This window comes from Pocillopora verrucosa, chromosome 7 (genome assembly GCF_036669915.1).
Source record: "Pocillopora verrucosa isolate sample1 chromosome 7, ASM3666991v2, whole genome shotgun sequence".
In the NCBI taxonomy this organism is placed as follows: domain Eukaryota; kingdom Metazoa; phylum Cnidaria; class Anthozoa; order Scleractinia; family Pocilloporidae; genus Pocillopora; species Pocillopora verrucosa.
Genome location: NC_089318.1, coordinates 23,578,009 through 23,597,855, shown reverse-complemented (window position 1 = coordinate 23,597,855; position 19,847 = coordinate 23,578,009). Strand labels below are relative to the sequence as shown.

The window sequence follows — 19,847 nt, the reverse complement described above, 5'->3', positions numbered from 1 at the left end:
GGACGAGATTAGTATGTTGATGTTTGATGTGATTGTGTTGGCAGGAAAAGGATTTTAAAAAGCATCAGTATTACTTGACGCTGTTGGATGGGGGAACAAAGGACTATGAAGAGATTGAGGATGAAGACGAGGTAAAGGTTGACGTTTTTAAAAAGAGCACTATTTTAGTTATCGCTGAGTTTCTATAAGGGTGTAGTGCAAAGGGGGTTGGTATGTGTTTGCCTCCAAAAACCATTACAGCATTTAATTTCTACCCCCCTTCCCTGGTGGAAAACCTATCTACTACCCCAAATTCGTCACACTCTCAGCTTTCTGACAAATTGTTTTCCTCAGGAATACGATAGCGACGAAGAAGAAGAAAAGGAAAGACTGCCTCCTGTTGTAAGTTAAACCAACGCGTTTTACAATTTACCGTGAAGTTTCTTTGCATTTTGCACCCGTTGCTCACCAGAAGCAGCTTATATTCTGCTATCCTGAATCGCGTTTTAGGATAGCCCGGATGGCGAGAAAAATGTGAAGAAGGAAAATGAAGAACAAGTAAAACTTCCACCCATCCAGAACAAAAAGAAAGGCAAAGATGGCGGCGGTAAGAAGAAAGAGGATTATCCAGAACATGTCGTGATCATGGACGCAGAAGACATCAACAAAGCAATTGAAGGTAAAAAAAATGTTTTAAAACTCAGTAAACGTTCGAGGCCTTCTCTTAATTTGAGCGTCTTTAATTTGGACAATCAGAAAAAATTATGTAGTGATTGCATGAGATACTACGAGCACCCTGATTGGTCAAAAACTTATCGTATATTGCACCGGTAAAACCTTAGAAAATTGGAGTTTATTTTACAGCAACAGACCGCACTTTCTGCCTGTTTACCGGCGTAATAACCTATGCGGAAAGTTTGGAGAACACTAGAAAAATTTGTAAGTTAGGAGCTGGAGGCGAGTGAATGACAAACTTTTCTCGTGTTCTCCCAAAATCACGCCAGTAAACAGACAGAAAGTGCGGTCTGTTGCTTAAATAGACGATCAAAGTTCGTCGCCACAGGTAAAGTGGACCAAAATAAGATACGTCTCATCTGTTTCTCTCTCCGTAGAGAACGACAAAGAAAAGATTCTTCAAATCTTGGGGAGAGTATCAGAAAAGAAGAAAATGGATAAACTAAAACAGAAGTACAAAGAGCTTTACGACAAGGTAAGAACAAGGAAGATATCTTTATGATTGTGATTCCCCGCAATAAGAAAGAAGACAAAAATTTTAAAATTTCAAAAAATCACAATTCTTTTTCAGATATTGTCCAAGCGTGATCATTTGAAAGTTTATCTCTTCCATATTTTTAATAAGATAGATGAAAGAATACGCGCGCTGCGAAAAAAAAAAAACTATCGTATGTTGCACCGGTGAACCCATAGCTGCAGTGTTTCACAAAAAGAAATCTTCTCGCGTTGTTTGAACATTCCCAGTATCTCTCGCTCAATTACTTTCTTCTCCTCGTCTTTTCATTATGTGAAAACTGAATAGGATTTGATGGAGGAAGTAAAACCTAAACTGGACGAGGGGCTACAAGAAACTTTAGACTGTCTTGGTTCAGGTGCCGAAGAGGACGCTAGAAAACTTTACGAAGCCATGAAGGTTAGTTATTCAAGTTAATGTGAAGATAAGACACTGTGATCCATCCGTGCGCGTGTACGTTCGATGCGAAAATTTCGTTAACTGGTGAAATAACTTTCGAGATATGTACAACGTCTGACTGGCTGCTGCGTGTAGAATTCTGCGTGTAGTGGCATTTAATTTCCATGCGCACGCAACACGCAATTACGTGACGATGGAAAGTCTCGACTTGACTCCTGTTTTTCTGTTTCTGGGACTGTCATTACGTTTTTGTCATAATATAGTGAACAGCAGTTTTAATCTACTACATTTTTATTCAACTCATCGCGGGTTTCGATAGCATGCCAGATGCCAGTCGCTAGCTTTCTCCCTCCGTCTGATAAAGCGCATTTTTATTCCTGGGTTCGGAGGGGCCAAATGATGAGAACGAAGTGTCTTAACGCCCCGATTCGACGTCCAGAGGGATATTGCTTGGCCCACCGCATCTCTTACAATTTTATCGTAACTTTATCTCAAGGCTAGAATCCCTTCATTGCTCAACATATTTTCAAACTCTCGCTAAAACATTTACATTTTGTAGGGCCTGGGTACCGATGAGGACATATTGATAGAGATTTTATGTACCAGGACAAACGCGGTACGTTTTTGCCCCTTTTTTTCATTTAGGTTCGTGGACAGAACTGTGATCCATGAGTTGAAGTCTGTTCTGTCTTCGATAAATTTATCACAGGTGAATTTGACACAGGCTTTCATTATGTTTTTTTAACTAATCGATTTGCTACATGCTCTTTCTCTACAGCAATTGAAAGAAATTCGAGCAGCTTACAGCAAAAGTGGGTATTTTTGAGCCATTAAAGATAAAAGCAGTAAAAAGGATAAGGTGTAATATTGGAACTGAGCAAAATGCTTTCTTATCGTTGCAGATTATGAACATTCGTTAGAAGAAGACTTGAAAGGTGACACTAGTGGTGACTTGGAAACTTTACTGGTGGAACTTAGTAAGGTAACAGAAATGACTCACATAAGAAGTAAAGAATTTAAAGCCACCCAAATTTATATTCGAATTTCGTACTTAAACAGTGAATGTTTGACATTAATAGGGCCAAAGAGATGAATCCACTGAAGTTGACAACAAGATGGCCAAGAAAGATGCAAAGGAAATCTACGAGGTAAAATATATCGCACTCATTTCGCGTGTTTGCTCGTGTTTTTGTTCATTAGTTCGTGTTCGTCCGTTCACTTGTCTCTTCGATTGCTCACTCGTGTGCTTGTTTATTTATTTGTGGTATTGTATTCAAGGCGGGTACGGCCAGCTGGGGAACGGATGAAGGCAAGTTTATTCGCATTTTCACGCTTAGAAGCCGTCCACAACTCGGCGCAACTTTTCCAGAGTACAAAAAAGTGAGTCAGAGTAACGTAATAATAAAACAGTGTTTATCTTTAAAGGTCAAGACTTCAACATGTTACTTTTAGGTGAGGTTAAGAGGTTGCTGTTGTAAAATGTCAAAATGAGTTTTTCTGCCATTACCATTGTTGTTTTGCATTTGTCATTTGTCGCGGGAAAATAGCAGTGCTCTTCGGCAGATATTGTTTATCAAGTGAACAAAGAAACAATCGTCTAAACGAATGGGAAATTTTTTGAGGTCGAAATTTTTCGTTGGAGTGGTGCTTGCTGTTCTTGTGAGAAGTCATTACCCAAAGAAACTCGCTCTCTTATTTTCTGCTTTGTTAAAGAGTGACCACTCGTCTCCAGACCTCGCGCGTTACATTCATGCAACTCGTTAAACAACTAACCCGTGTATTTTACAGTTAACAAGTAAAGATATCGCAGAGTCGATCGACAACGAAATGGACGGGGATCTACAAAAGGCGTTTCTAACGCTTGGTAAGCATTCTCCCCCCTCTTGGCTTTCTTTTTGCAAGTAAAATGCACCACACTGTAATTTGCTTTGTAATTCACCTCACACTTTTTCTTATTTGACGACTTTTTCATGTATTTTCTTTCTTTTCCTATGGTTTCCTTGAGATAGTATCCTATCGTCTGATTATAGTGCTGTATTCCCTTTGGTTTAAAGTTTTCCGATACTCAGACGAAATGCGCCCTACAAACCTTCACAAACAGTTGCTGAATCTCTTCAATAGTGTCAGGCGTCAGAGAGTTTGGTGTGATGCTCTGTTCACTTAGCTCGCTTTTGAAGAAATAGTTTATTCCGTCGATTTTTTTCAACAGTTAAATGTATCCGTGATCCAACCGGATTTCATTCGGACAAACTTCATGACGCGTTGCAGGAGGGCGACACCAAGACTGTGGCCAGAATTATTCTCGGGAAAAATAAGGTGAGTGCAAAAGAAATGCTCTTGGAAATAATTTTGTGTTTTTTGTTGATGCTGTTGTTACTGAAGAGGGATGCATGATTCTGGTTAATTACACTATATTTGCTTGTACCTAAAACTTAACAAATGTGCATAAATGAAACTATAAAGTTTTGAAAACACGTTGAATATCGTGAACTACTAAAGAAAAACTGATTCTAAGAGAAATCATGGTTTTAACTGAAAAACTCCTCTACCATTCAATTGCACGTATCCATTACTGACCCAGGCTACAATTTCGGCTTGACACTACTTTAATGGTGAGCTGACTTAGCTGGTCTCTGTTATTGCAGGCGCAGTTGGACGATCTTGAAGCAGCTTATAAGAAAGCTCATAAAGCTGAACTGGCGGATGAGATCGGCAAGAAATGCAGTGGAGATTTGAGAACGCTTCTGCTTGGAAAGCTAGGAAAAGGTAATATGATGGTAATAGTAACAAAATAATGATATGTTTAGCATCTAAGAATAGCGTGGGACGAAAGCCTTTTAAAAAATTTTTTGAAAATTTGAGTTTCCTGCGAGAAATCGAAACCAGTGGACTAAAGAAAGATGTTGAGCGTTTTTGTTATATAATTTCAGGTGCAGAGAACAAGAAACAACAGAAGGTATGTTGTATTTAAATTGAAAAGTACCTTTAAGTTTGTAAATCAAAAGGCTGATTTTGAAAGAAACTGTCGCCTAAGACTGAGGAGGAATAAACACTCAAAAAGAGTTATAAACTCTACAATTTATCTCCCGGAATTTCGTGTTCAGTGATTTAGAAAAACCACGGAGTAATCTTCTTAACTGAGTAAATTGATATCATAAAAATCAAAGACAAAAAAAAATTCCTTTACTCAAGTTTCAAATGGGAAAAGCAGTGTAAATTTCTCAACTAGATAAGACGCAAGTGATACAACTCCATAAAGTCTTCATTTTCTTAAACAATACATTTCATAGCCGGTGAAACAAGACAAGGCGAAGAAAGAAGCTGTGAAAGAAAAACCTAAAGTTAAACCCACAGCAGTGCAGGACAAGAAAACTGATAAAAATACACGCGTAAGTGTTGGTGATTCCTTCAAAAAACCTTATGTAGCCTAGAGATGAGCTGGGGGAATGTGAAAGTGAAACTGGTATATTATATGTTTTAAAGCGAGCTTACTTTAGCATGCAAAATTCGTGGTTTTTGCCGACCCAAATTGAATTTTTGTTCTTATCAGCTACCCAACGACATGGGCGTAGCCGTTGGGGTAAAGGGGGGGGGGGGTGGTACACGTCAAAGTTGTGTCGAAATGTTAGAACAGAGAAAAGAATAGAGTCACATGCATCCCCATTGCTGCCCCCTCCTTGGATACTTCCCCCCCCCCTTCCCGCTCAATGATCTCGTAAATACTATCACAATTTAGAAGCTTTACATCCACTTTACTTTCTACAGCCTGTAGCGAAACAGGACGCTGCCAAAGACAAACCTAAGGGAGCAGCGAGTCAGAACGACAAGAAAACAGACAAAAATGCAGGCAAAAATAACGAGAATAAGGAAGCCTCTCTGGAAAAAGATCTCGATGAGTTAAAGAAAGCTATTGATGGTACGTGCGCTTTTAAACGTTTACATTCTGCGTTTCTGAATTGTTCCATTTTATGTTGACTTTACGTGTAAACTGATTTTAATATTGAAAACCAACTGGGACTTTCTCTGCATTATCCTTCATATTTCTCCTTTTTTTCGTTCCTGTAAAGATCACTTTCCTCGACTTTACGACTTCCGACTTGTGACTTGTGAACATGATTTAGTGTGGTTGTCTGCGATAAAGCCGCTGTAATCTAAGCGGTTATTTTGTTCCCATAATTTGATCGGCTGACGGCTTCATATTTATGTATAAAATGTAGACACTCAAAGTATTAATGAGTCTAAAATTACATATTTTCTTTTGACATCAGCTGGAGATAAAGACAAAGTTGTGGACATCATAGCTAAACACAGCGACGAAAAATCCAAATTACAACAACTGAAGGATAAATTCAAAGAAAAACATGATCAGGTGAAAACATCGATGTTGTTATAGGAATCAATAATCTCTTTTGATTGCTTTCATTTTACTTGTTATCAATAGACTAATTTTTACCTTTCCGCACTGTTCGGGATTTTGCTTTATCGTCACATCTTTCTGGTTGAATAGAATCGAATGGTCATTTTTCTGTAATTTTTCACATTTAATCTATAAATGACTAATAAAGGTCCATTTGGTGATTGCAGGATTTACTGGAGGCTGTCAAACCGGTTTTGGAAGAAGAACAGTTACAAGACGCCGCAGATTCTTTATTTATGGAGAGTGATTCTTATGACGCGAAAATCATGTACCACGCCATGAAGGTGGGAAAAGAAACTTTTATACTTGAATGTTAATTGATTTAATAATAAATTCTTGAATCTTGACACAAGTTTTTCAATTTACAGAGGTTTATTTTATTTACTGAAGGAAATTACCATAGCGAGTGCAGTTATGATCATATCTTTTAAAGTCATTACCTCGAAAAATTTATTGAATCACTTTACTTGCTTTTATCTCCGTCTCGGTAGGGCCTGGGCACTGATGAAGATGTGTTGACAGAGATTCTTTGTTCAAGAAGTAACGCGGTAGGTTCGCATGTGCAGTGTCTGCCTGTCTTTAGCTTTTGATCTTTGAGTCAAAAGAGGTGGTAGCCTCTCTCTCTTAATTAACCCTTTGCACCGTCGCATCAGTATGCATATTCTCCATACTGTTCTCTATACATTTCCTAAGGTGCTGTTAAGGAGAATTTGTCTAACGGTCAAGAGCTTTTTTAGTTAATGATCATTTTCTTGTTTCTCGTGACCTTAGTGTTTGATCCAGGGGTGATATTGCAAGGAGAAATTAGATGCTGGTCAATCTTAGGAGTCAAAGGGTTAACTTACTACGCACTTGGCTTTTCTAAGACAAATTTGTTCTTTTCTTATTAATACATGTATTACGTAGGAACACAGATTTAAATGTTTTTTTTCTTCCGATCAGGAACTGGCCAAAATTAGAGAGAAGTACACAGCGAGTAAGTAAACAGCTGAGGCGAAGTAATAAAGCGAGTTATTGGGTCAGAGTCAGACATCAGAACAAAACATAAATCATGAAATTTTAAAATCCCTTAAGATTATAAGGATCTTAAAACAGAATTGTGACAAACAGGTGGAAAAGGTGGAAAACTTTTAGTGACCGTAAGGATAGATGAATGAAAATGAACAGCATGTGAATGAAAAATGATTGACGCAATGAATAAACTACCAATATATATGTAGAAATAGATGATTAAAAACGAACAGGTAACCGCCAAAAGGGAGGGAAAAAGTGCACGGTTCAAGTGCTTTTACGTTGAAGCAGCCGCAATGGGCGCGTAAGCTTGTGGCCGGCCAGTGTAAGGAAAACTTAACACTGGTAAGCGGCACTAAGCGCGGGAAAAGAGTAAGATGTTCAAACGGTAATCATTTGCAGTCCTCAGGATTTTGATATACAGAAACCCATTGATTTTTTATTTGCTTGTTCTTATGTTTGTTTATTTTACACAGTGTATGGCCAGTCGCTAGAGAAGGATATCAAAGGGGACACCAGTGGCAACTTTGAAGATCTGCTGGTTGAATTAAGCAAGGTAAGTGTAAAGTCGTCTTATCGCTTAACGAATTTTTCTGGCTTGGAGGAAATTTTTTAGAGTTGATGTGTCCACCTGATAGTTCGTGCACAGCGGAATTGCCGTTCTTAGCTCTGACCAAGGTCAAAATTAGTTTTAGGGAGAGTCAGAACGTGTACAGTGTTGATAACTGCTAGGAACAAGATGGAGTACTCGCAAATTGTTGGTCAAAATTATTGTCGGGTCACTCAGGAGGACCTTACATAGTTTCTGTGCAGCTCTTACCCAGGATCTCCACAGTCAAATAATTTCGGCGGCTTATCCGAGACTTACCCCTACACTGAAACAGACAGACTTTTGAAAAAATGCTGAGGGCTTAAATCTGGAAAAGGGAAGATCAGAGAGCCACGCTGAGGCACTCTGGTCTTCTTTCAACTCATTTTTGTACTGTCATCCTTTTTGATCTAGGGTAAACGAGATGAATCCAGCAAAGTTGATAAAAGTTTAGCACAAAAGGATGCAGAGGCAATTATGCAGGTATTCATGTTTTCTGAAGCAATATGTTATCTTAGCTACTATAGTGAATCCAGACGAGAAGGCTCTGTTTGTCATCTTCTCACTCCAGATGAGGGTTTAATGAGAAAACACACATCATTAAACAAGCTTTTATTGTTATTCCTGTGCGCTTCATATACCTGAAACAGAATGAGCTGTTAGGAATATCGTTATCTGACACTCCAATGCAGCACCGCGAAACACGCAAACTGCGCGTCATTACACGCACCTGCGTGTAATAGAACATGCACGTAGGTTCGTGTAAATCAGTCAACTAAAATTCATTAAATGCGTGTACTGAGACAACAGTCCGTGCAGTAAGACAAAAAGATTGGATTCATAACTCTTCATAAGATTTCCGACGAGCTCGAGCGAGCCACTGATCTTTGTTGGGTTTCTTGCGAAGTGATAATGTGTGCGTCTAAAACGAGTGCAAAATAGCTCGTCCTTTGGGTAGAAGAAAAGATCCATTTTCTTCACTATTTTGATTTGGAATTATCATCACCGTTTTTTTCTTCCTTCTGTATTTTTAAAGGCTAGCTTCCTTGGTACGGATGAGGACAAATTTGTGCAGGTTTTCACGCAAAGAAGTTTCCCTCATCTCAAAGTGGTTTTCCAAGAATATAAAAAGGTAAAGCTGAGACAATTATACTGATTATGCAGTACGATTAAGTGTTCTAAAACCAAAACCAAACAGTCAATTACAAGGAAACAATCAGAACTGATAAATAGTAAAAAGAAACAAACTGGCTGAACCGCGGGAAAATGTTACAGACTAAGTACAGATTGGTTTTGCATTTGATTGGTTGAGAGGATGGCAAGATTTTTTTTTTAGACCAATCACAAGGTGAAGCAGAATACAAACCCACAATGCTTTTAACACTCGTTGAACATTGGTCCAAAAAATCAAGAGAAGTGTAAACGTTTGAGGATGGAAGACGTCAAAACTGATTGCACGTGAAAGAATTTTCTAGATGTACAAACCCAGAAATTGCCACTTTGGGCGTACTAAAGTTAGTTCCTGAAGTAAGCTATGCCATCCATGGGTGACTGATGTTGGTTCTTTTTTTAAAACTACAGCTAACAAACCAAGAAATGGATGTATGCATCGAGGAGGAAATGAGTCAAGACCTTGAGAAGGGATTCTTAGCCTTAGGTAAAATATAAACCACTCGTAAGCAGTATCAGTGTTGGCTTAACTGGCTTGTAAGTGATAGCTTGAGAGAGGCGTTTTGTTACGATTTGGTGAAATGTTTGCTTGCGGGAAATGTTCAGGAGGAAGATGGTTCCATCTATTTCGTCAAGCTTTGTAGCCAGAGTGTATTTTTACCAGGATCAATATCCTTCTTGTTCTCATGATTCAAGAAAGAAGGAATTATGGGCGTAACTCTTATCCGTAGGAGGGAGGGGAAAGGAGGGGTGATTGCAAGTTACGATATGTGATACGAATTCTGCCCAAAACTTCATTTTCCTCTTTTGTTTCTTTAATAGTTAAATACACTCGTGATCCTTCAGCGTTTTACGCTGACAAAATTCAGAAGTCACTAAAAGAGGGTGAAACAGACACGCCAGGTCGAATTATCCTTACAAGTTCAACGGTAGGGCTTTTACATGATCGAATTAAAATGAGTAACTTTATTTTAAGTACAGATGTAATCAGAACCTCTTCGCTAAAATAGCAACTGTAAATAACCTAAAGAATAGATTAGAATCCGAGCTGGTGGGATGCAAACTTGTTAGCAATTTATTACGTCTGCTACGAAAGAAATTTGTGAGAGGGATTTGGTTAAGGTGGTAACATCGTTGTTGTCACCGAATCCAGATTGTTAGGTTACAATTTTGCAATTCGTCAAAAGTAGTTGAGTACATGGGAAAAACAGAAGTATGGATACATCCTAACTTAATCATCACACCTTTCAGCCAAGTTACTCCGTGACGAAAAACGTTCCTGCTGGTGTCATCATACTTACACCTTGTTCCGTGTGTTTGTTCGTTTTAGGCTGAATTAGCAGACATCATGGGAAGGTACAAAAAGCTTTCTGGAAATGACCTCTCTAAAGACGCTGAAGGAAAGTTCAGTGGAAATATGAAAAAGTTGATTCTACCCAAACTCAAGAAAGGTAAATATTTATTTCGTTTAATGGCTCATTCTTTCTTTGTTGCCGTCCAACATTAAAATGCCTACATTATTCCTTATATTTTTTTAATAATTTGTTTTCCTTTTATGATAGCTGGCCAGGAACAGAAAGAAAAGGTGAGTAAATTGTAACAGCTGCCTAACTTGTAACCGATAAATTCTCCTGCGCTATTCGCTTCCGGGAAACGCGACTGAATTAAATTCACAGACAAACGAGCAAATGAACGAATCAGTTCGAACGAGCACATGATCGAGTAAGCAAACAATGAAACGAGCAGCCGAACGAATTAACACTAGACAGGAAAACAAGCTTACGACCGCCCGAATCAGTTCGAGCGAGCACATGACCGAGTAAGCAAGCGAGCTGCCGAACGAATTAACACTAGACAGGAAAACAAGCTTACGACCGCCCGAGCGAACCAACCGGCTAATCTTTCAATGAAATTTTAGACGTTTATGAGAATCGTGACATTGAATGCTCACAAAAAATTCCGTTTGAATTTTTCATCAATGAAGGAAAAAGCTAGCAACAACTCGAAAAAGAAAAAGGCTGACGTCATACAAGTAGGCGGTGGAGGAAAGAAACCTACTGTTAACAGAAAACCCTCCCAGCAAAAGAAAACGCATCAAGACGACAAACAAGAATATGCAGACCTACGCGCAGCGATCGACGGTGGGTATTGTCCTAAATTTCAGGGACACTATCTAGGAGAGGGATGCGGGGTTCTGTGCCAACCACTCTCTATTGTTCTTTGCAATAGATCTTCTCCTTTCAAGCTATTTAAACTAAATGTATGTTCTTTGTTCTTTTTTAACCTACGAAGCTAACGACAAAAAGAAAATAAAAGAGATTGTATGCCGGAATCTCAAGGATAAGGAACAGGCCAAGAAGCTTGTCGAGGACTACAACGCGAGATATGGAAAGGTAAATTTTGTATTATTCTTCATATCTTGATGTGAATTAATTAGGAAAATCCCCCTCGAGAGGGTTGATAGTGTCCAGAGTTTTATCTTAAAACTTTTGCAAGCGTTTTAAATAACTTCGATATGTTTTTTGTAATTTTTATCAGGAATTGTTTGAAGCCTTGGATGAGAAAATAGATGAAGACCTTCTGGAAGCTTTAGCTGCCATGTCCTTAAACAAAGCTCAGCACGATGCAAGGACTTTGCACTTGGCTATGAAGGTGGGTCAGGAGTTTCTCAACGAATAACAGCTTGGGATCATTTCTCTTCTTAAATATCATCCAAAGGTCAAAATATAATTTAGATTATTCAATTGTGATTAGCTTCCATTACAGAACGAAGAAACTACTAAAAGTTTCCTCAATCCCAACATTTGGCTTCTTCGCTCCTGTGGTAGTAACGCCCCGGGCCGTTATGTAAGAGGGACGGGTTCGAAGTTTCTGACGCCTGAATTCTCTTGAGCTTCTTTGTCAGCCATTTCTTTACTTGTAGAATTTGTACTTTTCATCTTGAAGTAGCTGTTGTTCCCTTTATCCTTGTGGCTTAATCTTTCCATTGAAATTTGCGCGCAAGTAACTACCGATCAGAAACAGTACGCGTATCTTTTATACGTCGTCGTCAATATCAATATCGACGCAACAAAGGAACAATCAGTTAATGCTTACAGGGTCATAATTACCTTTTGTCACACACTGGACGTTGTCGGTTTGTAAACTTGCGGTTTGTTTATTTATACAAATCTGTACTTACCTTTAGGGTTTATTCACGAAGGAGATCGTGCTAATTGAAGTATTCTCAACGCGAACAAATGCGGTAGGTATTTGTCATGTTCCGACCTCTTTTTTCTGTTTGAGATATACACTGGAGTCCAAAGATAATCAGGGTCGTCATCTGATTGGCTTTCTATAGTCCTTGGTACATTTATATAGTAAGTCAATTTTAAAATGGTGGGATGTGACCTGGGATTTTTACTAATAGCGTTTTCCTTCGCCCTCTGATCGGTCGAGAAAACTCGCGCCAACCTCAGAACTAAGTTTTTGTCAAACTAAAACCAGAAGTGACTCGGTCATTCACATTTTCCCGCTCTTGAGGCTTTCAACGCTTATATTTTCTCAGTTTTTAATGGGCTTCTCGCGATATGTTCCTTTGTTTTGATTGGCTGTTGTGATGATTTGGTTTGGAATTTTAGCGTTGGGTGCTCGAAGGAAACGTGGTATAAGCTGGTGTGAATTGCATTTACCGGACAATCTGCAGTGCACGTGCAGCCCTTTTGGTTACATTCTTAATGAATGCAAGGACAGGCTTATAGCCTGTCCTGTCATTTCCTTTAGAAATATACTTTACTTGAAAACTTTCTCTCTTTTAATCAACAGGAAATCGCCGCAATAAGACAAGCCTACAAGAAAAGTAAGACATTTCTTATTTATGATTGAGGTTTTAATTTTTCTAATACCTTCAGCTATCCTCATAACAGTTGAATATAGGAACCGTCATGATTTTACTCTTTGTATCTAACAGTTGGCATTTGTGTTGTTGTCAGAGTACAGGAAGGAGTTGGAACAAGTTATCAAGGATGATACAAGTGGCGACTTCGAAACTCTGCTTGTTGAACTCAGCAAGGTTTGTGTGCTTAAAAATGGCCTCAGTATACCCGACAAACAAACACGGGAATGAATGAGGAAACGAAAGAACGGATCGATTAACGAGCAAACGAACTAATGAATACGAACAACCCTCTCCTTTTATCCATGGCTTACATTATGTTTTTATTTGTCTCAAAATCTATTTTCATAAGTTAACGTATGTAAACACTGAGGTAAATGAAATTTGAATCAAGGAAAAATTTGTTGATTTCGTATTCCCTGCTTTTAGGGTCAACGGGACGAAGGCACTGATGTGAGTGACGACCTGGCACATAAAGACGCAGAATCTTTGTTGGAGGTGAGAATCACTTGGAATCAAAATTGCTGAAGAGAGAGCACAATTCCCATTAACTAATTTTTGGAAAAGTCAAGAATCTTGAGATGGTTTAGATTACATAATTCTATCGTTGAAAGCGACCTTCCGCTTGCATCCTTTTAACTCAGAGATTCACATCGCACCGTTGACCGTCTATCAGTTTTTAATTCTTAATTATTCTCAACAGGCTGGTATAAAGAAATGGGGCACAGACGAGGAAACTTTCATCGCAATCTTCACAACACGTAGCTTTCCTCAGTTGAAACTAATGCTTCCAGAATACAAAAAGGTAAACACTGAATTCAGTGTATGTTTTTGGTCACTGTTGTCTAAAAATTTTTGGTCTGTTTTTCTGTCGAAATGAAGGTTGCTTATTGTCCCTCGACAAGTTTTTCTTGGCCTCATAGCTAATAAAGCTGACTTAGAAGTTACTAGACAAACATTTCCAGCCAACTTTTTTGTATGGCAACTTGTGGAAGGAAAACTTATCATGAAGGAAATTTACTGATGCAAATGATTAGAATAGGGCAGTTGTCCAACAAATTGAAGGGTATAATGGAAATTTTACCAAACCAAGTTTTTCTCGATAACTGCCCTCGACAAGTTTGTTTTTCCAATTGCAACTGTGCTCGCTTGCGAATGTAGCTGCAGCAGGTTGTTTTCCCATGAAAAATCATTTCGTTGGGTTGATAGGATTTTTTCCAATAACAAATCAAAAAAGCAGCGATAAAAACTCACCATGCAGTTTAGATTTGATTTGAAAGTTTGATTTTCGATAGTTGGAGTTGATTGTAATCCCCCCAAGGTGCTTTTGGGAAAAAAAAAGGAAAATATGTTTAAATAAAAAAAACGAAAAAAAAAAAATTTGAGTTACATCTATTTGCAGTGGGCCAAGTGTGAAATTGAAGATACAATCGACTCTGAGATGTCAGGTGACCTTCGGGATGGATTGCAGACACTTGTCAAGTGTATCAGAGATCAGAACCAGTTCCTCGCGGATAAGCTGCAAGTTGCACTTCAAGGCAAATCTACAGCAACAGTCGCACGGATTGTTTTGGGAGAGGTGAATATGTTATTGAGGGTATAACGTTTTCATAGATTGTTTCATTCTCCCCCAGCTTGTCTATTTTATCTTTTAGAAGTTACTTTGTAATACAAATAAATCCCGTCTTCTTTTTTATGGGCCAGGCAAGAATGCGTCTAAATAAAAGAAAGTTCGAGATTTTCAGGGTGAAATTACAGTGCCAAAATAAAAAAAAAGAAATCATGCAGTTCCCAACCAATCAGAGCACGTTTGTGTCTAATCACTTGTCACTGTACAAAACCAAGAGAAAATAAGGGAGCAGATTTCATTATTTTCCCTTAGCAAAACAGATTTATGTGTGCAACTTTTAAAAGCACTTCGTGAGAGAAAAAAAAATACAGTTTTACAGTATATTTTTAACCAAACTTCGTGCAATTAAATGTGGACATGAAAAGGGGATATTTAGATCTGTTTGCTAAACCAATTTTCTTTCTTCATCCCAGGGTGCGATTGCTGAGGTAGAGAAAGTATACAACCAAACCTACAAACCAAAGCTTGCAGCTGAGATCGACGCAAAATGTAGCAATGAATTGAAGAAACTTCTATTACCGAATTTAAAAGGTATAAAATAAATTAAAACGAATTTTCAGTTATAAATCAATTGAAACAAATAACTTAAAATTTAGCTTTAATTATGCGTTTTGTTAAAGTCTTTTATTTTATCCGATTTATAAATTTATGTACTTATGTATTTATGTTCAGTCCAAAAGACTTCGATATTTCCTTGAGAATAATAATTTAATATTTAGGACTGCATGAAAATTTTTGGCTTGGCTAGGAGCCCTGGCTTTGAGTGTTTCGTCGGGCGGTAAGCATGAACTTGGACTTTTTAAATGAACGCATGGCATGCCTGTTTTTATCGACATATTCCACTTTTTGGAAATGACTTTTTAATACTGTAATTACAGAAACATTACCATAAGAAGGATCTTTGTGAGGCGTGCAAGTCCTGAAAATCTAAATCGTCCCATATGAGACGCAGTTGTTTATTCCAATGTGTAATCATCTCGTACATAATGGCTCGAAGAAGCTTAGGTGTAAGGCACAGTTAAACGTCCTCTCAATGAACACCATGTGGATATGCACGTATTGGCACCTAGAGGGCTTATAGTGCGGAATGTAGGCTTCTTCACGTGGACATTGTAAATTACACGGCACAATTTTTATGTCCCATTTGTAAACACCTTGTAAAAATGCACCTACTCATTAGATTGACAATTGTGAATTTACTAACGGTTACCCCTCAATGTGTACGTTCTAAAGTAAATGGCGCACTCAGAATGTACTTTATGTAAGCACCTTGTAAAAATGCACTTTGTGACAAAGCACTTGTGTTGCACTTGTTATGTGTGGTAGACCCTGTAAATAATTCGTAAATCACCTTCCCACCTTTTATGGTCTCCCTCACATCGTAACAACCGTCACGACGAACATTTCGTTCATGCGTATGGCGCTTTGAACTTCGATAACTTTTTCCACCGTCTTAAAATCAAGATTTCGGGGAGGGGCATTGTGGTGCCTCCTACCATTTTTTTTTTAATATCAATTCTGATGCCCCAAGGGTCGGGGTGCCCGTATTTCTTGTAAAAATACGTTTACCTCCGCCCTCACTCCCGTCCTCTACTTGAGGCTGGACCCGCCCCTGATCTACGGGTTTGTTTCACTAGGGATAAATTTATCATGGGTTTAAAATTCCATTTAAAATGTTTTTGGGTATTTAAATGATGATAACGATTTTAAACAAAGGGAAACAAGTTTTTTATCAACTTTAAAATCGAGCCTCAACCCACCCCGCAAAGAAATCTGAATAAAATCGGACCCTATATGGCGCAGAGGTCAGTATAACACATAAAACTTTCGTGAACCCATAACCAAAATTGAGCCCATATGAGGCAGGGGCTGCGAACGTCATGAAAGGTTTAAGAGAAATCCTAAGGAGATATGTTACCCCATTAAAATTGTGTATCTTTTAAAGCGCTGCTTTTGGTTCAAGTGACTATTATTCCTTTCGATAATGACAGATGTGGATGAAGATCCAAAGGCTTCACGTCTTTGTTTGCATTCAAAGTCAAATTTCTCTCGTGACATCTTCCGATTGAGAGGCAATGGATTCTTTGCAAAATATCCATTCTCAGAGGGCCCCGAGCTGGACTGATAAAAAATTGAAAATACGTGTGCAAACAGTAAGAATTTGCATTGAGATACGAATATCACTGGAATTGCATACGGGCAGCCAGCTAGTTGTACGTCAATTGAACAAAGCGTATGATGTCCAAAATGGTCTTTTCTTTTTTTTCTCTGTTTTTCTCCTTTTATACAAATTCTTTCCACCTTTTTACACAAAAATATTAGAGAGGCAAACTAATTTTCTTCAGATAGACGAAACAGTTCCTTTTCTTTGTACTTCTCTTTCATAACCCTTCCTTCCTTAACGTTTCACCCTTCTTTCCCAAGAGCTAATTCTTTCTTGCAGTATATGAACAAATTGGCTGAGCCTCGGTCCAGCAGCTTTTCACGCAAAGTACAGTTTTGCATTGTCACGGGCCGAGGGGCCATTTGATGACAACCACAGTTTCTCTACCTTTCTTTTTGCGCACCTCGTTCACAGGAGCTCAACTATTGAACAGAAAGTTATCAATGATGGCAAGAATTCTAAGGGGGGGGAGGGTACCCTCTCAAATAAAACTCAGCACTCAATTACTAGTCATGTGTATTGGTTATCACAGGTAACTAAATAGACACATGACGAAATAGATGAAAAAACACTGGCAAACCCAAACCGGAGCACGAAGCATAGTTAGAAAGACTTTATAAGCTCAAAGTTCCAACGTCGTAAATTAGCTCTCTGTATAAAGCGGACGTGCGCACCAAAATCGATGGTCCAGAACTTCATCAAGCGGAGAACTAAAAGAGCAACTCTAGTGTTTTTTTCATCGATTTACATTGCCATATTGCACTAAGTACCTTTTCAACGTTAATTCAGTAATTGAGTTTTATTCCATCCACCCTTAACTGATAGACTTGGAAGTTCACTAATTAGTCACTTATTAGTTATATAGTCAATCAACCACATTTGCCCAATTTTCGAAACTTGCATTTTAGCAGACGCCCTGCTCCTGGCAGAAACTTAAAGGAGTTGCGTGGGTTTTAACTTTTCCGACTTCGATCACATATTTTATCCTCAGACTGGTGCGCTGAAGAGCAGACATAGCGCGTGAACTTTCTTCCAAATGAAGCAAAAATTTAACTTTTGCGAGAAGCCACGTTTTTCCTACAAACTTGAAGAAAAGGTTTTTTTTTGTACTTTTCTCACTACTATACCAGCTGATTCTACTCTAGAAGGAGCGAACTGTAAAATGTGACATAAAACCAGGCTTAAATTTCCATACGATATGATTTCTCTTCACTCTTCCGTTACTTTCCTAAAGTCATGCAAGTATTAGACTAGAGTTATCTGTAGATTGGAATTTCACTGGAATATATCGCAAAATGTTTCACGATGTATCTGAAAAAAGGGTGGGACGTAGTTTTTTCAGTGGCTCAGGGATTTTCCTTGGCAAATCCTCCTTCAATTTCACATAGAAAGCCAAGAAAAATAACATTGACTTGATCACTCGCGTGTTCCCCCAAGCTGTCTGCAGTGTGTAAGTCTTGCATATCTTGAAGTACTGTTTCTCACAAGAGGGCGGCAAGGGTAAAGCAATGAGACAAGATAAGAAGCCGGTCATTTTAAGGACTCCATGTATGGTTGAGAATTCAGGTTTACTGTAACTGATCGTAATAATAGATTGTCTGAACCGAGCTTAAGGTTGGAGTGATATTGATCGTGAATCGCAAAGGTGGGCTCAGTGGTATCGATGTTTTTTTTCTGGCCCTCAAAGTCTTGAATGAGTAATACTGCCAGCCAAGCCCGATGAAATGTTGTTTAAAAAATGTTTGATAGAGTAACTTCCCACTTGGGGCTGAAATGATACTTCTACAAGCTATGCATGCTAAATGTCATACCAGCCAGCTAAGAAAATAAATGTGGTACTTTGAATTGTTACCTTTCATTTAACGCTTCATGATAATGATGAATTTGTAGAGCGCAGTCTCCGTATAAATATGCAATGCGCTTATTTAATGGTAAAGCCAGACGAGCAGTTTATAACTCAACTCTGTCATACGAACTCAAAACTCGTTTATGCTTTTAACTGCTTAAATTATCTTACTTATCTCCTCTCACAACTTCACCGCACAAATTTCCTAGCTTCGTTTCTTCAAAAGGATAACCTAAAATTTTATGAAATTTTTTTTCGCAGATACAGGACCTGACAAAGAATCAAAAAAGGTAGGACAGAAACTAACTTTCATGTGACTAAGCTTTTATTCAATCGTATTAAATCAACTTATATCAAAAGGAATGTCTACAGAATTTTAAAAGAAGTATAGGGAACTTAGATCCAACCTGTGCATTTTCCATGCAAATTTAAGATTAAGAATCCGAACAATTTATCCAAATGGCAAATCGTTGTAGAAGAAATTTGATCCACATAAGGTGATAGACTAAGTTTTCTTCATAGAACGGAAAACCTAGCGGCGAGAAACCTCCTGAAAGCAAACCCAACGCTGACAAGAAACCGGAAGTTGAGAGCAAGCCGAAAGTAACCGCAGCGGATCAGAATATGGAGACTGCTGAGAAACCGAGAGAAAGTGGCAAAGGGTCCGGTGAACAGGAAGGAGAGAAAAAGGAAGAAAGACCGAAACTGAACATTGAGAAGGTACAAAAATTGATTTTGCAACTATCGCAGACTTTCCTTGACTCATCACAAAATTGTGGCAGAGGAAGTCAGATTTAACTTTTAACGTTCTAATTACTTTCCTCCCAACCAATGAATTTGTTGATGAAAAGAATTGACGAGGGACATTGGGCTAGAATTGCGTCTGATTTTGGCTTTTACTTTTTCTTCCTAATTTAGCCCGAAAACCACGGTACTTTAAAGCCAGCGGATAATTTCAACGCAGCAGAGGACGCCGAGACTTTGAAGAAGGCCATGAAGGGATTTGGTGAGAAAATTAATTAAAGAGTGATTTTAGAAAGTCCTCGCAGATCAATCAGGGAAAGGCACGAAGATGTATCTTTGTTACCTTAAAATCCCCAATTTTTGCGGCGTTATGTCTCCGAGACTCTGCTAGAGATAGTTGTCTCACAGAGTTGGATAACCTTCACACTGAAGCCTCGTAAATCATGCAATACGCTTAGGCAAAAATCGTCTATAGCTTGTGACTTCCGACAACTATTTCACTCACCGCAGGAAGTGACGAGGATGCCATCATGGCGGTTCTTGCAGCGCGAACAAATCATCAACGGCAGGAGATTGCTGCTAAGTATCAGCAGGAGCACGACAAGGTAATTATTGATGAACATGTAACTTCTAACATATCATATGAACACTTTGTTAACAGGTGAGATATGAGAATGTACCACCTAACCAGAGGGAAACGTTTCCTTGATTTACAATAAACTTCCGAAGATGGAAAAACTTAAAAACTTACATATCAATCTACAGGAAATTTGAA

General features: G+C 38.5%; 1 protein-coding gene across 3 annotated transcripts in view; it reads left to right on the top strand.

The window, feature by feature from the left end:
- LOC131792009 (uncharacterized) overlaps positions 1–19,847 on the top strand; it is a 32,513-nt gene that overhangs the window by 7,955 nt on the left and 4,711 nt on the right. For all 3 annotated transcript variants that reach the window (XM_059109370.2, XM_066169583.1, XM_066169584.1), the window contains 41 exons: positions 45–131; positions 334–381; positions 490–658; positions 1,092–1,189; positions 1,517–1,627; positions 2,187–2,243; positions 2,406–2,439; positions 2,530–2,609; positions 2,707–2,775; positions 2,906–3,007; positions 3,416–3,491; positions 3,837–3,943; positions 4,273–4,393; positions 4,558–4,583; positions 4,918–5,016; positions 5,393–5,543; positions 5,896–5,996; positions 6,212–6,328; positions 6,536–6,592; positions 6,987–7,020; positions 7,532–7,611; positions 8,059–8,127; positions 8,681–8,776; positions 9,226–9,301; positions 9,637–9,743; positions 10,145–10,265; positions 10,377–10,399; positions 10,799–10,955; positions 11,107–11,207; positions 11,353–11,466; positions 12,002–12,058; positions 12,619–12,652; positions 12,786–12,865; positions 13,118–13,186; positions 13,392–13,493; positions 14,091–14,267; positions 14,732–14,849; positions 18,590–18,618; positions 18,851–19,048; positions 19,247–19,334; positions 19,583–19,677. In XM_059109370.2, coding sequence (XP_058965353.2) covers positions 45–131; positions 334–381; positions 490–658; positions 1,092–1,189; positions 1,517–1,627; positions 2,187–2,243; positions 2,406–2,439; positions 2,530–2,609; positions 2,707–2,775; positions 2,906–3,007; positions 3,416–3,491; positions 3,837–3,943; positions 4,273–4,393; positions 4,558–4,583; positions 4,918–5,016; positions 5,393–5,543; positions 5,896–5,996; positions 6,212–6,328; positions 6,536–6,592; positions 6,987–7,020; positions 7,532–7,611; positions 8,059–8,127; positions 8,681–8,776; positions 9,226–9,301; positions 9,637–9,743; positions 10,145–10,265; positions 10,377–10,399; positions 10,799–10,955; positions 11,107–11,207; positions 11,353–11,466; positions 12,002–12,058; positions 12,619–12,652; positions 12,786–12,865; positions 13,118–13,186; positions 13,392–13,493; positions 14,091–14,267; positions 14,732–14,849; positions 18,590–18,618; positions 18,851–19,048; positions 19,247–19,334; positions 19,583–19,677 — 3,735 coding nt within the window. The remainder of the gene's footprint in view (positions 1–44; positions 132–333; positions 382–489; positions 659–1,091; positions 1,190–1,516; positions 1,628–2,186; positions 2,244–2,405; positions 2,440–2,529; positions 2,610–2,706; positions 2,776–2,905; positions 3,008–3,415; positions 3,492–3,836; positions 3,944–4,272; positions 4,394–4,557; positions 4,584–4,917; positions 5,017–5,392; positions 5,544–5,895; positions 5,997–6,211; positions 6,329–6,535; positions 6,593–6,986; positions 7,021–7,531; positions 7,612–8,058; positions 8,128–8,680; positions 8,777–9,225; positions 9,302–9,636; positions 9,744–10,144; positions 10,266–10,376; positions 10,400–10,798; positions 10,956–11,106; positions 11,208–11,352; positions 11,467–12,001; positions 12,059–12,618; positions 12,653–12,785; positions 12,866–13,117; positions 13,187–13,391; positions 13,494–14,090; positions 14,268–14,731; positions 14,850–18,589; positions 18,619–18,850; positions 19,049–19,246; positions 19,335–19,582; positions 19,678–19,847) is intronic.